At 42.4% G+C, this 21,627-nt stretch overlaps 1 protein-coding gene across 1 annotated transcript in view; it reads left to right on the top strand.

The window, feature by feature from the left end:
* The window catches only part of NBEA (neurobeachin), a gene marked incomplete at its 5' end in the record, with an annotated part of 985,874 nt that overhangs the window by 200,452 nt on the left and 763,795 nt on the right, over positions 1–21,627 (top strand). Inside the window, 2 exons of the mRNA XM_042782600.1 lie at positions 6,960–7,079; positions 10,106–10,252. Coding sequence (XP_042638534.1) covers positions 6,960–7,079; positions 10,106–10,252 — 267 coding nt within the window. The remainder of the gene's footprint in view (positions 1–6,959; positions 7,080–10,105; positions 10,253–21,627) is intronic.

Here is a 21,627-nt window from a genome sequence, read left to right as displayed (position 1 = left end):
TCTTCTGCTAGTTGGGGTTTAGTCCAAATCTGCATCCTTTCCTTCAAGGCTCAGGGGTCCAAGATTATCTTCTGTGTCTGTGTTAATTCAAGGCCTCTTTTTGCTCCATGTAAATTTGGAGATTAGTTTTCTATTTCATTAAGGAATGTGTTGCATTTTGAATCAGGATTTCATTATATGTATAGATCACTTTGGGTAGTATGACATTTTCACAGTAGTAAGTCTTCCAGTCCATGAACATTGTTTTTGCATTTATGTAGGTCTCCTGGTTTCTTGTAGTTGTTTTGTAGTTTCCCTTGTGTAAGTCTTTTATGTCCCTGGTTAGATTTATTCCCATGTGTTTTACTCTTTTGCATGGATATTGAATATGGTACTGCTTTTTTGATTTCCTTTTTGGAGTTCTCCTTGCTAGTACAGAGGAGAACTATAGTGTTGTTTTTCTGTTGATCTGGACCTGCCAGTTTTTGGATCTTCTCTAGTTCTGTCAGCTTACTTGGGGGGATCTCAGATTTTCCATGTACAGGATAGTTTTAGTTCTCCCTTACCAATTTGGATGCCCTTTATTTTTCCCTTTCTTGCCTTATTGTTCTCGCTTGGACTTCCTGTACAATATTGAATAAGAGTTGTGATAAAGAGTATCCTTGTCTCATTCCCATTCTCATGGGGAATGCTTTCAGACTCTCATTGTTGATAATAATATTAGCTGTTGCTTTTGTATATACACCATTAGTTATGTTCAGGGATTTCCCTTCTGTTCCTGTTTTGCTGACAGTTTTTATCAGGAAATAGCCTTGGATTTTATCAGAGGTCTTTGGTGCATAGATTGAGATGATCACAGGATTCCTTTTTTGTTTTATTTATGTGGTGAATTACAGTGATTGATTTTCTAATGTTGAACAAACCTTGCTTTTGTGGTATGAATTTCATCTGATGATGATGTTTTGTTTTTTTTGAAATGCTGTTGTATTTTGTTGGCTACGGTTTTGTTGAGAACTTTTGCATCTATATTCATGAGGGATGTTGGTCTGCAATTTTCTTTTTTTGTAGTATCTTTGTAGTATCCAGTTATTTTTACAGAAATCCCATTGGCTCCCCTCTAGAAATTCTGATTCACTAGGTTTGAGTTGGGACTCACACTGAGCTTGCGAAATGTGCCAAATTATTATGAATCCTAGTGGCAATTGGTTCCAAATTCAGAGACTTGGAATTACAATGTTCATGTTAGGAATACATATTTTTAAACAAATGATCTAGATGATCCTTCTCCTCAGGCAAGTTAGCAAACAGAGACCTAAAGAGTACAAGTAAGAAAAATTAGAAGTTAAAAACTAAGTGAAGTTATCATCAGCCCAGAAAAAGGCAACTTAATCCATATGTTCTCATTTTCTTCAGTTTTCCCACTATTTTCTTTTGAAAGCACAGTTCCTCCATAGCAGCTCTCCATGTGCAGTGATTCTAAGGAGTCCTAGAGGAGTGTGGCCAGGGACTGAGGTGGGTTTTAAAGAGCCTTCCCTGAAGATTCTACTAAACCTTGAGAATTCTAAATATTTGATTTTACTTTTATGCGATTCAAGGGGAATGTGTTTTTTTTTTTTTAAATGAAATTTCCAGGAAATAGCCTAAGTTGTTTTTTTGACTGTCTTAGTAAGAGCACCAGGAGCTCTAGTGGCATAGTGTCTAAGACATTTGACTGCTAACCGGAAGGCTGGCAATTCAAACCCTCGGAAGGAAGGTTGGACAATCTACTTCTGTAGTGATACCACCTCGGAAACTCAAGGAGGGGTCACTATGAGTTGGGTCTAACTCGATGGCAGTGAGTTTGGGTTGGTTTGGTGGTCAAAGCTCCACTGCCCTTGAAATAGAAACCTGTGTGTTAGAACTTTGCTTTCCATCTGCGTCACCAAGCTGATTCATGTTTTGTGTGGGGATGTGTATACCACCTAGAACTTAACTAGTGCTCAGGACAAGTTAGTTACGATTGACATTTGTATAAATACCATGTTATGTTTTCTTATCTTCAGTTTCTTTCCTTGTCCTCAGGTTGTGATATTTGCCTTGTGAATTCTTGATAAGGACCCCTCTTCCTTGTTTCTGGTGATAGCCTTCTTTTACAAATCTGTTTTGACATAAATAGTGTCCATGTGCATACGTAGTATCCAGAGCCGTTCTCGTTTACTTGAATCAACAGCTATCTAGTCAGAAGCAGGGTGATCTGGAGCAGTGCCACGCTGAGTGGTGTCTCCCGTCTGCAGAGCAGTGTAGCACCAGTGGAAGGGAGCCGAGAGTGCTGTAACCTCATCAGAGAGCAGTTCATTCACTTATTCATTCATTTAACTTTATCATATGATAGTGTTGTATGACCAGGGACAAACTCTGTGTGATTGCTTTGCGATTCCAACCTTAATCATCTTCTTGTCTTAAGTTACCACGTTACTGGTGCCACTGCACATCTATGCGAGGAGTCGGAAACCAGCTTTTCTATATCAACACTTTCTATGAGTTGTTAATTATACCTCTCAAATTTGTCCCTATCGGCCTCTTTTTAAAGCTCCATTACCTCTGTCTTAATTCAGGCTCTGAGGGTTTCTTATGGCAACTGTTGTGTGTTTTTTATCAGAGGCCTTTGCTGCATACATTGAGTTTATTTATCTGGACTTGCCTGACTCTATCCCTCGTTTACACTGCTGCCAGTCATTTTTCTAAAGGACAGAGAGAATCATTTCACTTTGCTGTTCACAGTTATTTGCTGCTCAAATTACCTATGCAGAAAACAAAGGCCCTATTTCTAAGGTGTCCTCCAGGTCCCCTTGCAGCCCGGCTCCCCCTGGTTCCTGGACTGACCCCAAATGCTGTGACAAGGTGCCAGCTTCTGTGCTTTGTGGATTTGTACCACGTGAAGATTCCTCTACTGGGGCTGTTTCTTGCCTGCTCTACTCAGTGGTGCCTGTCTGTCCAGACTCACCTTGAATCTCCTCTTAACTTGCTCAGTGGCTTCTTCTCCGGCAGCCCCTCCAGTCACCTTTCCTTTTTTCCTTTTCCCGGGTGGTCGCTACCACCTTCGGCTCCCCGTTCTGTGTTTGGAACATTCCCGGTGTTCCGTGATTGTGTATGTGTTCATTTCTCTCGGTTGTCTGTTTATGTGCCCACACTATAGGAGAGATGCAGCGTGCAGTGGGATTTCAGTCAGTGTTGTTTGAATGAATGAATGACTTTGAAGAGTTAACAATCACAATTTTAGCAGACAATCTCGTTATGAGGAACTATTAGATAAAAAATAGAAATTTAGTTAATAGTATCTTATTCTTGGATGCCAACTATGTATTAGCAACTATTCTTCATAGCTTTCATACCTACCTATCTATTATCTACAGGGGTTCCAATTACCCCCCGGAGTAGACATTATCACTAGATGGAAAGGGTTCAGAAATGCTATATGAGTTGCTGAAAATCATAGAGCTAGTAAACTGGGAACCCAGTTCCACACTGTGTGGATTTAAAGTTCAACACGTTCAATACACTAGATTATCTGATACTTAGTAGCAAGAAGGAACTCTGATGGCACAGTGGTTAAAGCATTTGGCTACTAACCAAGAGGTCGACGGTTCAAACCCACCACTGCTGGGTGGGAGAAAGATGAGGCAGTCTGCTTCAGTAGCGATTTACAGCCTTGGAAACCCTATGGGCAGTTCTCCTGTGTCCTGTAGGGTCACTATGAGTTGGAATCAAATTGGTGGTAGTGGGTTTAGTTTCAGTCCTAATGACTCCATCCATGTGTGTTGAGTGAGTAGTTTTCTACTTTAGGCACGTGAATAAGCATGATACATCTAATATTATTTCTCTTCAGATTGTCTTTGGGCAGGATGTCGTTGCTTATTTAGTTTCTAAAAATTTTGCTCCAAAATGTTTAAAGATTGTATCTTCAGTGTTATCTAGAAGGTATCCTGGTTAAATATTTTCAGACTCAGTGAAGGTGGTGTGGTAGTTAGGGTTGTGTGTCAGCTTGTGTGGGCCATGGTTTTGAGTGGCTTGGCGAATGGATGCTGTTACTCCCCATGATGAGACTGTAATCACCTCCATGGTGGAATCTGCTGTGACCAGCTACAGAGTGGCCTTTAGGGTGTGGCCTACTTCTCCTGCCTTTGAGGAAGGGCTCTAGCTTTCTGGCACATCTGGATCCTACATTTGTCTGAGTCTTCATCTCCAGTTCCTGGACTTGAACCAGTGGCCTGCCATGTTGCCTACTGATTTTGAGATTATGCTATTTGTCAGCCTCGGCAGTTGCCTGAGTTAGAAGACACTTCTAGCTCCAGTGGGCCTGGAACAAGAGGCAGAGCTGAAGCCCAAGATTGAAGGGCCTACCCCTAACCCCTAGAGCCAGCACTCTGAACTCGGACTTCTAGCTTCTTAAATTGTAAGAGAATAAGTTCCTGTTTGTTAAAGTAATCCACTTGTGGTGTTTGTGTTATAGCAACACTAGGGAACCAAGGCAGATAGTATATGTAAATTGCAATTCTTAGACACATAAATTTCTTTAAGATTTTTCTTAAGTTTACTTGAAGGTCAGTTTCTGTTGCTTCTTCCTGATAAGTTGTAGATTTAAAGGCATGAGCTATTAAAGGTCTATTTAAAGTTTTCCCTCTATCTTCTAATTTAATCAGGGCTAACATATTTGTGGCAAAAGGAAGTCTGGTGGAGCTGTGGTAAAGCACTCAGTTGCTAACCAAAGCTTGACAGTTGGAACCCACCAGCTGCTCCGTAGGAGAAAAGATGTGGCAGTCTGCTTCAATAAAGATTTACAGCTTTGGAAACCATATGGGGCAGTTCTACTCTGTCCTCTGGGGGTACTGTGAGTTGGAATTGACTCCATGGCAGTGTGTTTGGTTTGAGCTTTGCTTCGGTGAAGATTGACAGCCTTAGAGACCCTGTGAGGCAGTTCTACCTTATCACATAGGGTCACCCTGAGTCGGAAGGTTTTGATTTGGTTATTTACCCACTAAGAAGCTCTGAGAAGCTCTGGTGGTGCAGTGGCTAAGGCATTTGACTGCTAACCAGAAGGTTGGTGGTTCAAGTCCACCAGCTGCTCTGTGGAAGGAAGGTGGGGCAATCTACTTCCGTAAAGATTTACTGCCTTGGAAACCCAATGGGGGTCACTATGAGTAGGAATCTCTACTCAATGGCAGTGAGTTTTTTTTTTTTTTTTTTTAAGGAGCTCTGGTGGCACACTGATGAAATGCTTGGCTAATAACCAGAAGGGAGGCAGTTTGAACCCACCAGCTGCTGCATGGGAGAAAGATGAGGTAGTCAACTTTTTAAAGATTCACAGCCTTGGAAACCTTATGAGGCAGTTTTACTCAGTCTTCTATGGCCAGTATGAGTTGAAATTGACTCAGTGGCAGTAGGTAACATATTTGGTGCTCTCTGACCAAGTGAAGGACTCAGTTTATAATAAAAGATTGTTTTTGGCCTGTAAATCATTGGGCCTGACACTGATTCTGTCATTGAGACACACTGTTGTTCATAGTGTTGTCATCTCAGCGGTGCTTGGTGCATGGCTTTTACTTTGTAAGTTGAAATAAATAAATTTGAATTTTGGTTAAGGTGTTTCGGACACCTTAAAATAATGACTATTTTAGTGGCACATAATTACTCTTGTGCCTTTATATTTCTCTAAATACATAGGAAATAATTGAACAGTGCTTTTAAGTAATCTGGAGAACATTTGTATTTCACGCTTTTACAGAAACTAGTGTAATTTTTTTTTCTTTAAGTGCTGAGGGCATCAAAAACAAAACCAAACCAAACCCAACTACCTGTCATCGAGTCGAATCTGACTCATAGCGACCTCTCGTTGGGTTTCTGAGACAGTATCACTATGGAAGTAGATTGCCCAATCTTCTTTCCAAGGGTGGCTGCTGAGTTTGAACCAGCAGCCCTCTGGTTAGCAGTCAGATGCCTTAGGCACTACGTCACCAGAGCTCCTGCTGAGGGCCTACTTGTTCAAATATTGATGTATCATTTACTTTTTTCTACACTTTAGTGTTCTTTGGTTTAGGCTACAAACTCTTAAGGAGACTAAAGATTACATCCACAAATTGTTACAGAATATAGACTGTCTCATTTCAAAATGGACACTTAAAATAATCATTATAAATAGCAACTCAGTATGAACTTATTCATTGTTATGCATAGATTCAGTAAATGTGAAGTGTAGTATTGAAACCTTAGTTCAAATGCTTAAATGTTGTTCTGTTGAGCAAATGTTGCATCCAAGTAGAATCCTAGGTTTTTCTTTCTCGTTTTACATTCTTCTTTATGTGGTTGAAGTGCTCTGCTACTAACCTAAAAGTTGATGGTTCAAACCCACCAGCCACTCCACGAAGGAAAGATGAGGCAGTCTGCTTCTGTAAAGATTCACAGCCTTGGAAACCCTGTGGAGCATTTCTCCCCTGCCCTATAGTGTCACTATGAGTCAGAATCAAATTGATGTCAGTGGGTGGATTTTTTTTCCCCCTCCACACAGTAGTTATCGTAATTTGTAATTCTGTATTTGTCTACTTTGTCTACCTGTCTAATGGATGTCTCTGTTATTGGACCATAAATTTTGAGAGAGCCAAGCCTCTGTCTAGTCATCTCTGGGTATTATTTATAGTGTCTGGGACAGTGTACATATTTACTGAGTGAATTAACACAAGAAGTTGTAGTCTAGCATTCTGGATGTGGTGTAGCGAAGGATTAACAGTCTGGGCTCTCAGGGGGTCCTAGCTTTGTGTCCATCGCAGATTTACCCTATGCGGCCGTTCTTTCATCTGCATGATGAGAAGTGGGAGGAGGAACCTGAGGAAATGGACAGAGATGGTTATTAATACTGCCTTGAGTGTTTTCATGCAGAATGCTGTGCACGTTGGACACTGTTAGCTAAACCCTGCACTGTGATGTCCTTCCCTCTTTGCTCATTGCAGTGGTACATGATAAGCATTGTCCACATCTACAACCGGTGGAGGAACAGTGAGATCCGCTGCTATGTCAATGGACAGCTGGTTTCCTATGGTGACATGGCCTGGCATGTCAACACAAATGACGTAAGTGATAGTCTTTAGTTTTTTGTGAATATTTTAATGTGTTTGAGAGTGTGTTCTATCATTACTTATTGGGTGAATTAAATAACAAAATAGTTTTGTAGAAACTTAGGAGTTTTACTTTGAATGTTTGTTTCTTTTTTATTAAGTGAATTTTAAAGTTTTAAATATAGTATAAGAAAAGTGCTAAAGTGCATGATTAGAGATACCAAAACAGTAGAATACCATGGCCAAATTACTAAGTGATTCAGATCAGGAAACAGTACTTCAGTACTGTACTCTTTGCAGAATCTCCAGCATCAAGAATGTTTCTTACTCCTTATTTCAGAGTGCAGGAGAGACTTTACACGGAGTGACTCAGGGTGGGGTGTTGTCAAGATGTGTGGACATAGTGAAGCGAGCACTAGACTGTCCCGAGATGATGTCCGTGAGAAGAGGTGAGGGAGCCAGCCAGGCGGACACGTGGGGAAACGTGCACTCAGTGGGTGCAGTGAGGACAAGGCTTGGAGGCCGAGCTGGAACCCCCGGGCCAGCAGTGGTGCCATTTTGTTGGCGCAGCAGGAGCGGAAGGGATGCAGTGTTGGTGATAGACAGGTTGTGCAGCTAAAAGGTCAGAGTTCATAGACATCATGCCACCTTACCCGGTAGAAAGGTCCTTTGGAGGAGGGTTTCGAGGAGGTAAGTGATGTGATCCTGGCATGAATCTGGCTTCCAAGACAAACCAAAACTCACTGCCGTCGAGTCGGACCCAACTCATAGCGACCCCTCCTTGGGTTTCCGAGGCAGTATCACTACGGAAGTAGATTGCCCCACCTTCTTTCCGAGGAGTGGCTGGTGGGTTTGAACTGCCAGCCTTCTGGTTAGCAGGCAAGTGCCTTAGGCACTATGGCACCAGAGCTCGTGTGTAAAATATTCTGGAGAGAAGCCATGGCAGAAGCAGGGAGATGAGTTACCTGACTGGTAATGGCAGCAAAGAGAGTGGGCAAGGCTGGTAGCAGTGCGGAGACAGCCCAGTTGGGTTCTGAGGAGGTTCCTGGAGTTAAGGCTGTAGAGGTCGTCCTGTTTCCCTGTGTTGGGGTTCTCCTTGGTCTGTCCTTGCTTGTCTCATGAAGCCAGAGTAGAGGTGTGTTTTGATGCCAGCAGTGGTTCCAGCCGGTAGCACACAGCGTGGGAGCACACCTGGTTTCCCCTCATGACCTCTTCCTGTCAGATGCGCTGCTTCCTTTTGTTTGCCTCGCACTGGACGTCTTGTCCTGAGGATCGGCCGTGGCTCTTCTGTCATGTGCTGGCCTAAATAGCTCTGTGGACATAGTCCAGGGTTGCTCTAGGTCAGCAGTCAGTGGACCGCGCCCTGCAAGCCGACCCTGAGCCTAGCCTGGGAGCCAAAAATGGTTTTGACATTTTTAAAAGGCTGTTTGAAAGCCAGCCAACCAATCAGCCAACCAAAGACAGGACAGTGGAAGATAAAAGACTGTGTGACAGAAGCCACATGTGACCGGGAAAACTGGACATAGTCTCTCTTTGGCCCTTTACGGGAGAAGTGGGCGTTTCTGTCTGGAGCACTTGTTCACAATCAGTAGATACAAAGGGAGTGGTTTTGTCAGAAGAGGATGTAGATGGAATTCGGCTGCCTGCTGCCTCAGAGAGGAGGCGGCCTCTTCGTTATGGAGGGAGAAACCCCAGGGGGCTCTCTGACTGATGCCAACTACTGAAGAGAGCAATTTTTAAAAAGGGACTTAGGTTTTATAATTATTTGCAATAAATAACTATTTTCCAGAAACAGAGGCCTGGTCAGTAACACACACGCACACACACTTCATGCAGTCAGAGCTTGAACTGTGGCACCTTGAAGTAAAGCTTGGGTGTCTGTCATTGGACCCATTCACAAATTTTTGTTATTTTATTCAGCCTCCAAAGGGTCCCTGCACAAGTGTAAAGTCTTGCTTGTCGTAGTATGGTGTGGGATGGCTTGTGGGGCTGGGGCCGGCGACTGGCCAGTGGCTGGTCTGAGTTGATAAGGAAGGTTTCAAAAGCAGAGGCACAAGGGTCTTGTGAACGGGTGGCTGCTCGGGTCCTGAGCTCAGCAGTGCAGGGCCTGTGTGTCAGCTTTAGCGGCAGATTGCGGTGGCTGCTACTTACTCAGTTCCACGTAGCCGCTTACTGGGCACAGACGGGGCTGCCCTTGTGACCTGGACGTAGTGTGGAGAAGTGGAGGGACTTCTGTGTAATGGACAAGTGGGAGAATTTCACAGTTAGGCCCTGTGTGTTTGTGGTTAAAGTTTGGAATGTGTTTACATTCACCTGTCTCTCTGTGGAAATTTACAAATCATTAGCATTTTAAAATTAGTTTTACTTTGGTGAATAAATAAAACTTGGACAGTGTCAAATTGGAGTGGGTTATTCTTTATTTGCTGAAACATAAATGTGTGTTCTTTAATAAACTACTACTTTTTTCTGTAAATCTTTAGATGGTTTTTATTATTGAAGCACTCTATAATGTATGTTTAAGTAGCCCTGGTGGCGCAGTGGTTAAACACTTGGCTGCTAACTGAAGGGTTGGCGGTCTGAACCCACCAACCACTCCATGGGAGAAAGAAGAAGCAGTCTGCCTCCGTAAAGAAACCCTATGGGGCAATTCACCTCTGTCCTGCAGGGTCCCTGGGAGTTGGGCTGGAGTGGACGGCAGTGGGTGGTGGAGGGGTCTGCACCGTTTGACTCTTTGCTCTGTTCGTGCTGTTGTACTTTAAGATACGACAATGAAGCTGTGCTCCCTTAAAAATTCCGTCATTAAAAAATACTATATCTGACTTTAGGAGCTCTGGTGGCATAGTGCCTAGGCCATTTGAATGCTAACCAGAAGGCTGGTGGTTCAAACCCACCAGTCACTCCTCGGAAGGAAGATGGGGCAATCTACTTCTGTAGTGATAGCACCTCGGAAACCCAAGGAGGGGTCGCTAGGAGTCGGGCTGACTTGACGGCACATAACAACAACAATGTATCTGACTTTTGTATTGACTTTTTGCACACAGAGTTATGACAAGTGCTTTCTCGGATCTTCAGAGACGGCTGATGCCAATAGGGTGTTCTGTGGCCAGCTGGGTGCGGTGTACGTGTTCAGTGAGGCCCTCAACCCAGCGCAGATATTTGCCGTTCATCAGTTAGGACCTGGATATAAGGTAAAAAATCGCTCCTCATTTAAGCTCTGCAGAAGGCTCTAGACGGGAAATGGGGTGGGGTACAGTACAGTGATGGGTCAAAGTCTCTCATCAGTGTTGTTCAGAATTCATTTCTGTCTCTTGGAGCTCAGCAGGTTTTTGTTATAGGTTTGATTTTGTTCCATAGGTACTTTTTCTCTTTTCAACTATTTTCCCTTCATGGATTTTTAATTTTTATTCTTCTGAATGTTGTCTGATGTTGAAGGGTGTGCATTTTAAATAACCTGAAATAATAAATCTTATAAAACTATATTGCTTAATGTGGTTTCTGAAGTCTGAAATTTTAAAATATATGCCTTATCTAATAAACACAGGAAATGACTGGTTATTGCTCACATTAGAGGTAATGTGGGAAGAAAAGTTGAAGGAAAATGGCATAAAATACTATGTGTGGCTGAAACTGTACAACTTAACTTCTGTCTTTGTCCTTTGCAACAGGACAAGTGGGTTTAGTACTGAGTATCCTAATTTTGCAAAACCAAATTTTTAATATGATTGATCATATTCCTCCTTCTTTTTAGCTTTCCAAATGAAAACTTAAAGTATTTTGCTTATAAGAGTCTGTCATATTTAGACAGACATAGCTTTTAGATGTATGAATTAGTTTATAATTGACTAGGAAAATATGTAAGACTTTTGTTTAAATCATGTCGGGCATTGTGACATGAAACTGTTTGTGCCTGTGATAACATTATACATTGTAAGTCAGAGTATTTCTAGTTCTGAAGGGGTGCATATCTTCTATTAAATGTTATATTTTTAAAACACTTAGTGTTTAAGTAATTAATGTGAAAACTATCTTACAGAGAAGGAGTAATAGATTTTGAACACATTCCTTCTTTTGCATTAATATTACTGATTTTATTTTGATGTTCTATATTTTTTATATATATTTTTTATTTTTATGTTCTATGATGGAGACAATTTGACTTTCATCTTATTAAAATAGTTTCCTTTCTTTAGTACTTTTAATCCCATAGTAATAGTGATAGACAGGTGAGACTCTCACTTTTGCATCAAGGTCACAGTACCTGCTCCTGCCTTTTGTCCCCATCCTTTATCTGTTTCACTAACTCTGGAGATGGGTCTCTGCTTCCTTCCAAGGCTCCTTCTGTTCAGTTTGAGTCCTAATTCTGCCATAGGTTGGCTTTGCATTAGAATATGATTGAGATTTTTGGATTAATATTCAGCCTGCCTGCTTTTCTCCTTTTCTGCCTCCTTCCACGTGTGTGAAGTAGCTTTCTTCAAGCACCAGTAAAATGACATTATTTAGGGCAAGAATCATACCAGTGGGCTATATGTGAGTATAATCCAGAAAATGCATACATGCAGACCATAAGATCCAGTGTGACCTTAAGATCCAGTGTGACCATAAGATCCAGTGTGACTGTAAGATCAGTATGACTGTAAGATCCAGTGTGATCATAAGACTGAGTGTGACCATTGTGTTAGACTGGGTTCTCTTGAGAAGCAAAACTAGTAAAGCTTATATATATAGAGAGAGAGAGAAAGAGAAATTTATCTTAGGAAAATGGCTCACACACGTATAGAAGCTGGCAAGTCCCAAGTTCTTGGATCAAATGTCAAGCTAGAGGCTTTTCCTGACACACAGCTGCAGGGGCTGAGGAACTCAAGTTTGACAGGCAGTATACTGGCTGTTGACTGCAACGAATGATGAATCCAAGATCTCTAGGCCGAATGGTGGATTGTTCACTCATGGACAGTCGTAGGCAGCACTACAGAATCCCAGTCCACAAAAGAGTGTCTCTTTTCCAAGGATGTCCTTAAATATATTGGAAGCAGGCCACACTCCTAGGGAAACTCCCTTTCAGCGGATTGGCTGCTCAAAACATATACATCCGATCCCATCATTGGAACAACCCACATCACAGTTGCTTTTAAACCACACAAAATTGTGGTCCAGCCTACTTGACAGACAGCTCCAACTATCACATTCCACCCCTTGTCAACTTGGAAGTTGTACTCATCTTCTTAACCATATATAATCTCTAAATGAGGATAATTATAAAATCATATTTGTGCCTAACATGATATGCTAACACACATACAACTGAAACACATTAATCTTAGTTACATTTCACAGTTCATAACAGAAGGAAACAAAAATAGTTCATGCACATATACAATGAAGAAATACAATGATCACAGTCCTCGTTTCTGCAACTGGTCACGTGGTTGTAACTGATATTCAGGACTACCTTCTTCCACCATCCATTCTGTATTTCCCTTGGCCTCAGCAAACACCTCAGCTGGCCGTGGTTCTTTGCCTGGTGGGGTGACCCAAACCTTCATTCCTGAAGGGTCTGGGCCATTAGTAGTCATATCAGAATTGGGTTGCTGTAATTTTCCATTGACTTTAATCACAGGGCATGGTAGTACTAAGAGACGTTCTAAAGAATCTCCTGTATCCCAGACATATTCTGCTTTACCTCCATTATGTAATGTCAATCCAATTTCCCCTTGGTAATCAGGATCTATCACACCAGATAGTACAGTAATGCCCTTCTTTATCTGTAGATCCAGAGGCATGAGGAAACCAAAATGGCTGGGTTGTATTCTTAATTTCCAGTTCAATGCAATCAGTATTGTGTCTCCATGTGGGAGTGTTCCTCCTTTTGGGATTAAGATCTTCAGACTCACAGAGCATAGGGTAGCAGGGACAAGAAACAAAAAATTTTTGAGTGGGTCAGTAGGGGTAATAGTGAGTGGTGCCATTCCCGTTTCCAATCCTTGGTTCCTGGACCCGTGAATCCTGGCTATTGGAGAAATAGAACCATATATTGGATGCTGGTTTAGAGCATATACAACCTCCTGGAGTACATTGCCCCAACCCTTCAAGATATTGCCACCTAGCTAGTGCTGTAATTGTATCTTCAGTAGGCCATTCCATCGTTCTATCAAGCCAGCTGCTTCAGGATAATGGGGAACATGGTAAGACCAGTGAATTCCATGCACATAGGCCCATTGCTGCACTTAATTTGCTGTGACGTGAGTCCCTTGGTCTGAAGCAGTGCTGTGTGGGATACTCTGACTGTGAATAAGACATTCTGTAAGTCCCACAGATGGCAGTTTTGGCAGAAGCATTGTGTGCAGGGAAGGCGAATCCATATCCAGAATAAGTATCTACTCCAATAAGAACAAAACACTGTCCTTTCCATGATGGAAGTAGTCCAGTATAATCACCTGCCACCAGGTTGCTGGCTGATCACCCCAAGGAATGGTTCCATATCGTGGACTCAGTGTTGGTCTCTGGTGCTGGCAAATTGGGCACTCAGCAGTGGGGGTGCCAAATCAGCCTTGGTAAGTGGAGTCCATGTTGCTCAGCCCATGCATCACCTCCATCCCTGCTACTATGGCCACTTTGTTCATGAGCCCATTGAGCAATGACAGGAGTAACTGGGGAAAAAGGATGGCTGGTTTCCACTGAACGTGTCATCCTATCCACCTGATTGTTAAAGTCCTCCTCTGCTGAGGTCACCTTTTGGTGGGCATTCACATGGGACACAGATATCTTTTCTCCTTTGGCCCATTCCAAGAGATGTATACACATACCTCTTCCCCATACATCCTTATCACCAATCTTCCAATCATGCTCCTTCCATCCACCCAAGCCATTAGCCACAGCCCATGAATCCATATATAATCACACATTTGCCCATTTCTTATTCCATGCAAAGTGAACAGCCACATGCACGGCCCGAAGTTCTGCCCATTGGGAAGATTTCCCTTCACCACTGTCCTTTAAGGAAGTCCCAGAAAGGGGCTGCAGTGCTGCTGCTGTCCACTTTCGAGTGGTGCCTGCATATCGTGCAGAACCATCTGTAAACCAGGCACGAGTTTTCTCTTTCTCAGTCAACTGATTGTAAGGAACTCCCTATGAGGCCATAGGTGCAGACTGAGAGAGGGAAGGTAATGTGACTGGAGTGGAGACCATAGGCCTTTGGGCCACTTCCTCATGCAACCTACTTGTGCCTTCAGGTCCTGCTCGAGCCTGATCTCTGATGTACCACTTTCATTTAATGATAGAGTGCTGCTGTCCATGTCCAACTTTATGACTCTGTGGGTCAGACAACAAACAGTTCGCTATGGGCAACTCAGGCCTCATGGTGACTTGGTGGCCCATGGTTAGGTGTTCAGTAACAAGCTAAAAGCTGTTTCTTGAAAGGAGAGTAGTTATCTGCAGAGGATGGCAGAGCTTTGCTCCAAAATCCCAAGGGTCTGCATTGCAATTCACCAATAGTGACCTGCCAAAGACTCCAAACAGCATCTCTGTCTACTATAGACACTTCAAGCGCCATTGGATCAGCCGGATCATATAGGCCAAGTGGCAGAGCAGCCTGCACGGCAGGCTGAAACTGTTGCAGAGCCTTCTGTTCTTGGCCCCATTCATATGGAGCAGCTTTCCGTATCACTTGATAAATAAGCCAAAGCAACACACCCAAATGAGGGATATGTTGCCTCCAAAGTCCAAAGAGGCCCACCAGACGTCGTGCCTCCTTTTTAGTTGTGAGGCAACCCAGATACAATAATTTATACTTCACTTTAGTAGGAATATCTCGACATGCCCCACACCATTGGACCCCTAGAAATTTCACTGAGGTGAAAGGTGCCTGAATTTTTGTTGGGTTAATTTCTCAACCTCTAGCACGCATATGCCTCACCAATAAGTTTAGAGTCTTTGATACTTCTACCTTGTTAGGTCCAGTCAGCTTAATGTCATCAATATAATGGACCAGTGTAATGCCTTGTGGAAGGGAAAGTTGATCAAGATCCCTACAGACTAAATTATGACATAGTGCTGGGGAGTTGTTATACCTCTGAGGAAGCACTGTGAAAATATACTGTTGGCCTTGCTAGCTGAAGGCAAACTGCTTCTGATGGTCCTTTGAAATTGGTATCGAGAGAAAGGCATTGGCCAGATCAATAGCTGCATACCAAGTACCAGAAGATGTACTGATTTGCTCAAGCAATGAAACCACATCAGGAACAGTAGCTGCAATTCGAGTCACCACATGATTAAGTTGATGATAATCTACTGTCATTTTCCAAGATCCATCTGTTTTTTGCACAGGCCAAATAGGTGAATTAAATGGGGATGTGGTGGGAATCACCACCCCTGCATCCTTTAAGTCCTTGATGGTGGCAGTAATCTCTGCAACCCCTCCAGGGATGCAGTATTGCTTTTGGTTTACTATTTTTGTAGGCAGAAGCAGTTCTTAGGGCTTCCACTTGGCTTTTCCTACCATAATAGCCCTTACTTCATATGTCAGGGTCCCAATGTGGGAATTCTGCCAATTTCCCAGTATATCTATTCTAATTATGCATTCTGGCACGGGGGAAATCACTACAGGATGGGTTCGGGGACCCACTGTGAGATGCACCCTTAGCTAAGACTCCATCAATAACTTAACCTCCATATGCCCCCACTCTGACTGGTGGGCCACAATGATGCTTTGGGTCTCCTAGAATTAGTGTCAATTCAGAGTCAGTGTCCAGTAACCCCCAAAAAGTCTGATTATTTCCTTTTCCCCAGTGAACAGTCACTCTTGTTAAAGGCCTCAGATCCCTTTGGGAAAGGCTGGGAGAAAGATTGACATTATAAATTTTTGGCAATGTAGTGGGGTCCTTCCTCAGAGGGAGTCAGCCTCCCCTTCATTTAAGAGGTTTTGGGTCTGTAACTGACTCAAGGCTGGGAATTGATTGAGAGGCCATGAGTCTGTATTCCAGCAATTCAATCTAGCCACGTGACCTAGATTTCTGTCTATACAGATCAAGTAAATATTTAGTAGGTTTGCCATGTATTTCACTACTAGGAACACCATGTGCAAGTAGCCAATGCCATAATTACACATGAGTCAGAATATTCTGATTACTGTTTCACCTATTTTGTCCATTATGGTAACCATGCCCATCTTGTCTTTGCTGATTAACTGCTGCCACTTGGCCCCTACTATCACGGGGTCCAGTCAGTCCCATCGTAGTTAAATGTCTTAGTTCAATTAGGGCAGTTCCCACTATCGAATCCGGCTTACATAAAATAGCAATCACAGTAGTCTTCAAGGATGCAGGGGCTCCCTTCACAAATTTATTCCTCACTGTACTGGCGAAAGGCCTGTCTTCTGGACTCTCCATTTCTGGCTCTAGGGATCTAATCTGATAAATCTATTCTAACAGGCCAGTTTTCTTAAGCCTCTGGATACCTTCTTCTACATTATACCAAGGCAGGTCTAGTACTTCAGCTTGACTTAAGGTAGGCTACCACATAATCCATGCCTCAGTAAGCCAACCAAATAAACTATTAGATCCTTTCTTAACCTCTCAAGCTGAAACATTGAATGAAGAATCTGTACTTAGTGGGCCTAAATCAATAAACTCAGACTGATCCTTGCTCCATTATTTCACACCCTCAGTAGCCATTTTCATCCATGTTCTCCAGGTTTCTGTTTGTACATGTTAGCAAAATCAAGTAGGTCTTTTTGGGTGTAGTGTACCACCTCCTCAGTCAAACTTTGTATTTCATCTTTTGGGGCCCGATTGGACTTAACTTTAGTTATAGGTCTAGCAGCAACAATGGGTGGTTGGGGCAGTTACTGAGAACATTCAGCAATGTCTTCCATGGCCTCTGCCTCAGGCAAAGATCCAGCAGGAACAGTTGGGTTAATGCCATCAAACTGAGGTGGAGGGGATAATGGTTTTACAGTAATCCCTTCAGATGGGAGGGATTCAGCAGAATTTACAGGCTCCATATCCTTATTTTCCTGACTCTCTGCCCATATGTCTCCATTCCAGGTTTCCGGATGCCATTTTTTCCCAATCAGAGCCTCCACTCTACTTTCAGACACCATTCTGGGTTGGTAATTTAATTGGCATTGTAATTCAGCCACCCTTACAATAAGACTCTGGGTTTGGTTTTCAGCAATATCAGCTCTGTTACTAGAAGAAACAAGGCTTTCTTTCAGAGCACAACTGGAAACATTGAGGTCTTTTGTGTGGCACTTAAGCTATGACTCAGCATTTCTGAGCTCATCTCGCTCTTTCACCACTTTGTCTAGTGTAAGTAGCACCGACCAACCAGCTTTCTTATACTCCTCATGCTGACAGAATTGCAGAAAAATATTAAATATGTGATCATCCACAGCCTCACTTTTCACAAGTACTTGATCTATTGGTGGTGCTATATTGCATATTAATGTTGCCACCTTACACTACGGATTAGCTGGGTCCTCTTTACTATTGGAGGAGCTCTGGTAGCATAGTGCCTAAGGCACTTGACTGCTAACCAGAAGGCTGGCAGTTCAAACCCACCAGCCACTCCTCAGAAGGAAGGTTGGGCAATCTACTTCTGTAGTGATATTTCCTTGGCAACCCAAGGAGAGGTCGCTATGAGTCGGGTCCGACTCGATGGCACATAAAAACAGCAACAACTTTACTATCGGAGGCAGGGTCACCAGTGCCTTTATGGTTAAAGTGGAGAACCAATGTGGGAAGTTCATCTTATGATTTTGTCTCTCTAGAACCACTTCCGGTACCAAATGTGTTAGACTGGGTTTTCTGGAGAAGCAAAATCAGTAAAGTCTATATAGAGAGAGGGAGAGACGGAGAAATCTATCTTAGGAAAAGGCCTCACACACTTATAGAAGCTTGCAAGTCCCAAGTTCTTGGATCAAACAGCAAGCTGGAGGCTTTGCCCGACTCACGCAGCTGCAGGGGCTGAGGAGCTCAAGGTTGCCAGGCAGTGTACCGGCTGTTGACTCCAACAAGTGACAAATCCAAGATCTTCAGGCTGAAGGATGGATTGTTCACTTATGGACAGTTGTAGGCAGCACAACAGAATCCCAATCCACAGAAGAGTATCTCTTTTTCCAGGATGTCCATAAATATATTGGAAGCAGGCACACCAGTAGGGAAACTCCTTTTGAACAGATTGGCTGCTCAAAACATGTACATCTGATCCCATCATTGGACCAGCTCACACCACAATTGCTTAAACCACTCAGAATTGTGGTCCAGCCTAGTTGACAAACAGCTCCACCTATCACAACTGTAAGATCCAGTGTGACCGCTGTAGTGGATTTCAAACTTGATGGCACTTCCTGGCAACGGAAGGGAAAAGGGGCAGTCAACAGTTATATATTTTTCCCCTTCTGAATGGAATAAAGATTGTCCTTATTACCTTTGTAAACTCACTGTTTCATCATAGGATTCTTTCTTCCCACCGTTTTTTAACACAAGAAAGAAAATGTGTAGTGCCCTTATCTCATTTTTTTTTTTTTCTATTCATAAGGACTCAAGTGATATGGAGTGCATCTCTCACGTCTTAACCTGGGCATTAGATTACATCAAAGTTAGAACTTTGGAAAGAAAAAAAAAACTTTTAAATTTCATCCGTTATATGGAGAAGTGTTGAGTTTTGACTGTTCCCAGCCTTTGGCGAGAACCCATGATGATGAAGGTGTTTTCTCAATTTGTTAACAGTAAAAGTACACTCATTATCATGACAGAGACTTCCAAAGTTTCTGGCCTCAAAAAGTTCTGTGTGGAAGTTCAGGGAACAAAGGGGAAGGGAGAATGAAAATGAAGAAGACTGTTGTGACTGGAGGAAACTGAGGTGGCTCAAGCCTGTGCTCTCAGAAGTTTCCTTGGAAGGCAAGTCACTTACTGGGAGTCGAGGGTAGACCAAGGAGGGGCTGCAGGGGCTTCTTAAGGTAAGTGCGATATAATGATTAGCTGGCATTTGGTTTAAATCACAAATAAAAGGAAGCTTAAGGAGCTTCCTTTTGGTGTATTGAGGAGCTCTTTTGGTGTAGTGGTTAAGGCATTTGACTGCTAACCAAAATGGTTGGTGATATGAACCCATCAGCCACTCTGTGGAAGAAACATGAGGCAATCTGCTTTTGTAAAGATTGACAGCTTTGGAATCCTATGGGAGTCACTTTGAGTTGAAATCGACTCAATGGCAGTAAGTACTTTGTCTGTTAAAGGCCTGACTGATAATAGAAAATGTATGAAATCACCACCAAATTAAAAAAAAAAAAAATACTTTGCAGGGTTTTCAATTCCTACATGGAAAGGTGAGCTCCCGACAGACTGATCCTACAGGAGTAACCAGTGTAAACTCTGCACCCAAACCACTACCTGAGGGATTTGGAAGCTGTATCAAAGCAGGCACGATTTGGAGGGGAGTCAGAGGATGGAAGAGGCCACCAGCATGTCAGGAGTCCTGGTTTTTACTCTGATGGAAAAACATTTTGGCTGATAGATAAACTTTCTGGTCAAGTTAAAAAGAAGTGCACAGCACGGAAAGGATCTGAATTCTGTTTTTCAGGAACTCATCTGAGATCTCTGGCCGACCTTGGAGACTAGGCATGAATATGACACCCTGCTAAACCAAATCAGTTGCTGTTGAGTCGATTTCAGCAAATAAGACTTCAGTAACTGATCTGACATGGGGCACCATCCACAAGAGGCATGCATATCAGGCTACAGATGGGTTGAAATGAATGATAACCCACAAAGCAAAGACACCAGTCTCTCCAGAGAAGTATTGTCTCCCCAGAATAATATCTACATACTCGCTTTTTAATCCCAAACTACTTATTCTGTGAAGAGCCAGCAAATGGGATTTATTCTCAAAAGAGGAGAAACTCAAGAGATACCAACCTCAAGATGACCCAGATATTGGAATTTTTGCACAAGGACTTAAAGAGAGCTATTACCAATTTTGCTTGTAATGAATTAAAAGGTAGGAAGTATCAATCACAAAATGGGAAAGAATCAAATGGCTATTTTAGAACTGAGAAATATCTGTCGAGTAGATCTCCAGGCCTTTCTTCTGAGGCCTCTCTGGATGGACTTGAACTGCCAAACTTTTGATCAGAAGCTGAGTGCTTCACCATTTGCCCACACAGGTACGTCAGACACAAACTAGACATTAATACAAGAGTGTAATGATTCAAATCACTGTACATTTCTCATCTTAGAATGAGGGCTCATAGAAGTGAAACAAAATCTACCTGCCCATCAGTGTGTCCCACTGTGGTGGCTTACTTGTTGCTGTGATGCTGGAAGCTATGTCACTGGTATTTCCAGTACCAGCAGGATCACCCAGTGGAGCTCCAGACCAAGACAGAGGAGAAAGAAGGGTGTGGTGATCTAATTCAGTAAAATATTAAGCAGTGAAACCGTATGGATAACAACAGAACATTGTCAGACTTAGTGCTGGAAGATGAGCCTCACATGTTGGAAGACACTCAAAATACGACTGGGGAAGAGCTGCCTCCTCAAAGTAGAATCAACTTTAATGATGTGGGTGGATCAAAGTTTTGGGTACCTTTATTTGCTGACATGGCATGACTCAAAGTGATAAGGAACAGCTGCAGACATCCATTAGATATCAAAATGTGGAGTGTATGAAATGTAAATCAAGAAAAATTGGCAGTCATCAAAAATGAATGGAACACTTGAGGATCAGTATTGTAGGCATTAGTGAGCTGAAATGAATGGTTATTGGCCATTTCAAATCCAGCAGTCCAAACAAGGTCTACTATGCTGGGAATGACTAATGGAAGAGGAACAACATTTACTTCATCCTGAAAAAGAACATTTCAATATCTATCCTGAAGGTGAACTCTGTCAGTGATAGTATAATATCCATAACATCTCAAGGAAGACCAGTTAATATGACTATTATTCAAATTTACACACCAACCACTAATGCAAAAAATGAAGAAAATGTATATTTTTAACAATTTCTGCAGTTTGAAATTAATTAAATGTGCAATCAAGATGTATTGAAATAACTGGTGATTGGAATGCAAAAGTTGGAAAGAAAAAAGAAGTTGGAAAATACCAAAAAAATCAGTAGTTGGAAAATACCGCCTTGGTGATAGGAACAATGCTAGTGATCACAGGATAGAATTCTGTAAGACCATTGACTTATTCATAGGAAATACTTTTTTTCAACAATATAAACGCTGACTTTATGTGGAGAACTTGCTAGCTTGAAAACATGACAATCAAATAGACTATATCTGTGGAAAGAGACAATGGAGTAGTTCAATATCATTAATCAGAACAAGGCCAGATGCCAGCTGTGGAACAGACCATCAGTTGCTCATATGCGAGTTCAAGTAGAAGCTGAAGAAAATTAAAACAAGTTCATGAGAGCCAAAGAATGACCTTGAGTATATCCCACATGAATTGAGAGATCGTTTGAAGAATAAATCTGACTCATTGAAGAACAATGACTGAAGACCTGACAAGTTGTGGGATGACATCAAGGACATCATATACGTAGAAAGCAAAAGGTCATTAAA

This window comes from Orycteropus afer, unplaced genomic scaffold, assembly GCF_000298275.1.
Source record: "Orycteropus afer afer isolate SDZICR_OR568_19922 unplaced genomic scaffold, OryAfe1.0 scaffold00384, whole genome shotgun sequence".
Lineage (NCBI taxonomy): Eukaryota > Metazoa > Chordata > Mammalia > Tubulidentata > Orycteropodidae > Orycteropus > Orycteropus afer.
Note: the sequence above shows the minus strand (reverse complement) of the source record. Positions and strands in the feature narration are given on the sequence as shown.